The 6,000-nt window shown below is 47.4% G+C and overlaps 1 protein-coding gene across 2 annotated transcripts in view; it reads left to right on the top strand.

Annotated features, from left to right (window-relative positions):
• The first annotated feature begins 2,837 nt into the window (after positions 1–2,837).
• Positions 2,838–6,000, top strand: part of SMG7 (SMG7 nonsense mediated mRNA decay factor) — a 77,274-nt gene continuing 74,111 nt past the window's right edge. The window contains exon 1 of one of the 2 annotated variants that reach the window (XM_060232412.1): positions 2,838–3,076. In XM_060232412.1, coding sequence (XP_060088395.1) covers positions 3,048–3,076 — 29 coding nt within the window. In that variant the 5' untranslated portion in view covers positions 2,838–3,047. The remainder of the gene's footprint in view (positions 3,077–6,000) is intronic. The other variant, XM_060232413.1, reaches the window with a different exon arrangement.

Here is a 6,000-nt window from a genome sequence, read left to right as displayed (position 1 = left end):
GGAGCCAGGAGACTTTGGGGGTGGAGTCAGGAGACATTAGGGGTGGAGCCAAGATCATGGCTGTGACAAGCATCATTGAACTCCAAAGGGAGTTCTGGCCATCACATTTAAAGGGACGGCGCACCTTTTCAATTCCTTCCTTCCATAGGAAATAATGAAGGATAGGGGCACCTTCTTTTGGGGCTCAAAGGATTGAACCCCCTGGTCCAATCTTTTTGAAAATTTTTTTGGGGGGGGTATTTTGGAGAGAGGCACTAGATGCTATACTGAAAATTTGGTGCCTCTACCCCAAAAAACAGCTCCCTCAGAGCCCCAGATACCCGCGGATCAATTCTCCATGATTTTCTATGGGAATAAATCTCCACAGGGAATAACAGAGTTCCCAGGAGACATTTCCCTCCCCCCGCTTTCTGATGACCCTGAAGCAGGGGGAGGGTCTCCAAACCGGGGGATCCCCTGCCCCCACCTGGGGATTGGCAACCCTAATGGGGGGGAACCCAATTCGGTGCCCCCAGAAGGCTGATGCCCTAGGCAATTGCCTAGTTTGCCTAGTGGCAGGGACGGCTCTGTCTGTGCCGTCTCTTTTTTTTTCACAGCTGACTTATGGCAACCTCAGTGTCTTTAAGGCAAGAGATTAACAGAGGTGATTTGCCATTGCCTGCATCTACATCCCTCTGCATCTACATTCCTCTATAAAAAGAAGCGAATGAAGTGTCATTTTGATTGGACCTTTTGCTTCAGGTTCAAAACCCCCCAAGGTTAGCACTGAGGCTTGCAGCAAGGGTCAACTACAGGAGGCCTCTGTGTCATATGTAGCCTTTTGAAAGATGCTGCTCCCCCACCCCCATGCTACACTGGAAGAGAAAGAGGTGTAGAAAAAGCATCATTTGTAGCAACTAGGGTTGCCAGCTCTAAGTTGGGAGATACCTGGAGGTCTGGGGGGGGGGGGATGGACCATGGAGACGGTGGAATTTGGAGAGAGGAGGGACCTCATAATGGTATAATACCATACAGTCCAGAGCAGCTATTTTCTCCAGGGTGAATGATCTCTGTTGTCCGGAGACCTGTTGTAATTCTTGGAGATCTCCAGCCATCACCTGGAGGTTGACAGCCCTGGTGGCAACAGACCTTGTTGGTAGATCAATTTTGAATGGAGCAGCTGACGTAGAGAATGCCATAGAGAATCATGTCTCCTCATTCCTTTTCCACTGTGTGGCAAACGAATATCGGTGCTTTACAGAAATTGTCCCTTCTCAAAGTGGCCCATCAATCAAACTAGGACATGTGTCAGGCTACTGCTGCTACAGGAACATATTCTCTTGGTTTGCTGGCTGTAAGGGTTGGGTTCTACCCTGAGGTCTTGTTGCTGATACAGCCAAGTTCAGCAATAAACCCTGTTTGTAATCTATAGACTGTGGACGAGCTCAGGAGTGTAGTAACCAAGAGAGGAATGACTAATTTATGTAAGAAAAGGAACTCAGGGGAAAAAATGAGGAAATTTGTGGGCTGCCCTAGATGTTTAGGAAGCGACAATGATCCAGGCAGCTTGGTTGCCTCTAAGTCTGAGTCATAAGAATACCAACCGGGGAGTAAGCCCTATGGCATAGATGTCTCTGTCTTCTCAGTAAAAATGCAGCAAATTGAACTGTTAATTAACTACAAGCCAAGGCAAGTAGTGTGCAAAAATTGATGGCATAATAAAATCTTGTTAGTCTTTCAGGTTCCATAAGATTCCTGTTGGGTTTTGCTCCAATATATATAAAAAAGAACTTCATGAGGATCACAACATCTGAAGAAGTGTGTTCTACTCCATTAAAAATTACTCTGGAATAAAAGTTTGTTAGTCTGAGACCATGAGACTGGCCTTGCTGAGTCATAGACTCCTTTAATTCTATTATCTTTTTATCCTGTCCTTCTACCAAAAAAGCTGAATATCCTACATGGTTCTCCCCTCCTCCATTTTTCCTTACAACAACCCCGCAAGGTGGGTTAGGACGAAAGAGGGGCGTTGGCCGTCACACAGGCAGCTTCATAATAGAATGGGCAAAGTGAACTTTGGTCTCCCTTAAGCGCATCTGTCAAAAATAGCCTCGTTTGCGGTGGAATAAAACCTGGCTCGTCTTTAAGGTTTCACTAAACCTACTTAGTGTTGTTGCAGCAGATTCACACGACTACCTTTCTTGAAATATTACCAGTGAAAGCTTTATTTCCGAATCAATGTGCTGCAAAAGCCCAACCGTGTGTGCATCTTTATCTAGCTGTAAATCTAAATGAACTCTACGGGACTCAGTCCCGATTTGCACATGCTTAGGCGTAAGCTGCAAGCGTGTATGTTGCGGGGTCAGAATGAAGATCCACTGCGGTTAGTGTACGTGGGGGGGGGGCGGTTAACAAAAGGACGCGCGAGGGAAGAGAAAAGGCTACACCGAGCCACGCCGCGGTTGCCATGCCGACCACTCACACCTCTATTCATTCCCCTCCTCCACCCCACGCAATTCTCGTTGCTATGGCACCCGCCCAGCCAATTGGAAGCCGCGTCGAGAGGCCAGCCTGTCGCGTAGGAGCAGACGGGGGAAGCATTTTTGTCGCGCACTGAGACGGAAGTGTGTCCCGTTGCGGTCGGGCTGCACCCGGAAGTGTGGGTTGAGTGAAAAGTGGGAAGGCGGGGAGGTTGGGTGGGGGGAGAAAGAGAGAAAAGCGGCCTCGACAACTGGACTGTTATCCGGCGTTCGCTTGCACGCCGTCCCGGGCGCGAGCTAGAGAGAGCGCGGGGCTACGGCGACGGCAACTCTCGCGAGAGTTGGGGCCAGTCAGGAGGCGGAGAGCGGAGCCGTTTCCCCTCCCCTCGCGGTATCCCCCTCCTTCCTCTCTCACGCCTCCTCCCCCTCCAGGAAGAGCCTGGGCCCAGCACGGGAAGATGGCGGCGGCCGGAGGCGGCGGCGGCAGCAGCAGTGGCTGCGGCGGCTCCTGGACAGCAGAAGGGCCCGAGGTGTGAGACCCCAGCGCAGGACCGGCGGGGACTGGCGGGCAGCGAGCGGCGGCGGAGGATGAGCTTGCTTTGCGCGCAGTATCTCCGGTGAGGAAGCGGGGGGGGGGGAATGTTGGGAGTTGAGGAGGGGGCACGCTTCGACCTGTCGGTCACGGCGAGGGACCTCTCGGTTCCTCCCCCAGGCCCTAAAAAGGGGGAGGGGGAGCGAAAGGCCTTGGGAAGGCTAGCGTGGGTGAGAGTAAGTGAGGGATGCTGGGCTATAGAAGCCCTCTAGAAGGGGAGGACCAGGTGGTGAGGAAGGGGGTGGTGCTGGGGTAGGATGGGATGGAAGAATGTGTTTTCTGGCCGCGGGTTTCTCATACCATATGTAATGCTCTCTTTTATATTTCCTGCTTGTAAGATTAGAAAGTGAAAAAGGCATCTATTGCTTTTTAAAAAAGCTCTAATAAGAGGTGTATTGGGAAACGGTGGACTTGATGTTAGCACGAATATCACAGCACTGTTTTAGAACCTTCCACCCCATGCATGCACAAATTTGATACCAGTTTTTTGTGTGTACCAGTTTTGGTACCATTTCTGTGTGTGTGTGTGTGTGCATGCCATACCTTTATAAAGGCACGATAAGGTAAGGTGAAACAAGTGGAATGAATATTCAAACCTTTCCCACCCAGTCCGTACACAGTTAAAGTGCATTTAATTTTAATAGTGCCTGATAATAGCAGCTGCTGTGAAAGTCCTGTGGACTGGGAGGTGGTACAGATCTTAAATGATAAGCAAAATGCCTGATGGGGGAGATGACCCTCTTTTCTTTAGCAAGGCTAGACTGCTATCTTGTGGTGGAGGGATTGCTGTAGTGCTATTCCTGAGAGGTGATACGCTGAAATGTACAAACATGCAGAAGGGCAATGCTGTTTCATGGGTGATGTGATAAATAATAGTTGGATGAGCAGCTGAGGAGACTGCATGGTAGAGAGGATTAGGCTATTAGAGAAGAGGCGTTGGGAGCCCTTTATTACTGAAAGGTGCTGTGTAGAAGCACATGGAAGGCCAAGCATGACAACTTTTCTGTTATTTCCTTTGGCCTCATTTCTGCAGTACTAGAAGGATGCACTATTTAGGTGCGATGTTGCTCTGTATTACACTGCTAATGGCACCAGCATTGTACCCCAGATGTCAAGCAAAACCTTTGACTGTATGTAAGGTACCACATAGTTGGTTTGTAAATTATGACAGTCATTCTGTTGGTAGCTGGTAAGCTGTTGCACTTTTCAGTATGCAGTACTAAACATATTTTGACACTAAAGCAGTTTTTAGGGAGAAGAGAGGAAATATTCCAGGGTGAATTTGTTGTTGTAAGGTATGCATACTGCAAATTTACTAGCATCTTTAAGTCTTAGAATAAGATAGCTGCATGGAAAAAGAAGAATGCTTCTTGTCAAGAATCTTCAGTCCAGTATGTAAAGTATTGCAGCACACAGACAAGTTCCAACCAGACCCCCTTCCTTTTCTCCAGTCTTGAATTGTCATCTTCCTCTGATCTCTTTGAAATATCTTTCATGTGAATAAAACAGCCTTCTGGAATGCAATTTTGTTCCTTTTGGAGCAATAACTTGCTTCTTTCAATCCTCCCTGTTTATAACTTGTTGCTTGAGTCTGTTATTAACTACCTGATTTACAGTGCAGTCCTAGTGCAGTTACTCTAGTCCAAGCTTGTTGAAATCAGTGAGTTTAGAGTGGAATGATTCTGCATAACACTGCACTGTTAAGAGAAATTCTTGCCCTTGACTTGCCATTTTAACCGCTGCTCCTCTGACTGGGGTTCAGGGCCACCTCGGGAAATGCAACAGTATTGTGTGGGGGGGGGGGAGGTCTTTGAATCGTTTGACAGAACAGAGGGCAACCCCATACAGCTACCACAAAAACAGAGCCCTGTCAGCCTGCAAGGAATGGAATTAGTAACTCTGAGCTCTTCAGAGGACAGGTGGAATTGGCTTTTTCCTCTTCTAAGGGTAGCTTGTAAAGTTTCTGTTATTAGAAGGCCTCTAGATTCCAGACCATCTAGAGTTCACCAGAGAAATAGCTAGAAAATTACCTGATTAGTGCTGGGATTCAGTTGCTTAGCCCTAAGATTTCTTATTGACTAACTGGCCTCAAGGAGGTAGAGCCGCTATACAGCCATCAAAGGTAAAGTTGAAATTGTTTTCACTGTACTTGACATTCTGAAGTGTTTCATGATAGTAGCCAATGGCAATTTCAGTTGAATATCAGAAAGTTTTGGCATTAGTCTTTTTATGTGAGCAGCTGTGGAGGCACCTTCCTGCTTCTGTTCATCCACACTCTGGCTTGAAATTATTAACAAATAAGCAAGTTTCTTGCCTGTCATGCAAAGCCTTTCCAATCAAGGGGCAAGATTTAATTATTTCTTTCTTTCCTTGAAAACATTTTCCTGACTTTACACCCGATAAGGGTCCCCAAGGCAGCACTCATTAAAGCATTTTGAGGAATGAAAAACTGCCTTAAGAATTATGAAATAATTCAGTAAAAACAAATAATACCAAAATCAGGGAGGAGGGGCATTGAACATTATTGGAGGTATGCCGAATGAATCAGAAAAGTTTTCACCCACTGGCAGAAGACACTGATAGAGGGAGACAGGTGAATCTCCCTGGGGGAGGGAATTCCAAAGTTTTGGTGCCATGAGGAAGAATGTTTTTTAAGTTTCCTCCCATCTAGCCTCAGATAGTGAGGCAGTTGAAGCAGGGTCACAAAGGATGACTAGAGTGACCAGATAGGTTCGTATAGAACAGGGGTGGCCAGCGGTAGCTGTCCAGATGTTTTTGCCTACAACTCCCATCAGCCCCAGCCATTGGCCATGCTGGCTGGAGCTGATGGGAGTTGTAGGCAAAAAAAACATCTGGAGAGCTACCGTTGGCCATCCCTGATACAGAAGAAAGTGGTCATTAAGGTGTGTTGGTCCAAGGTCATGCAGGGCTTTAAAGGTAAATACCAGC

This window comes from Heteronotia binoei, chromosome 2, assembly GCF_032191835.1.
Source record: "Heteronotia binoei isolate CCM8104 ecotype False Entrance Well chromosome 2, APGP_CSIRO_Hbin_v1, whole genome shotgun sequence".
Classification (NCBI taxonomy): Eukaryota; Metazoa; Chordata; class Lepidosauria; order Squamata; family Gekkonidae; genus Heteronotia; species Heteronotia binoei.
This window is presented reverse-complemented; position numbering and strand designations above follow the sequence as displayed.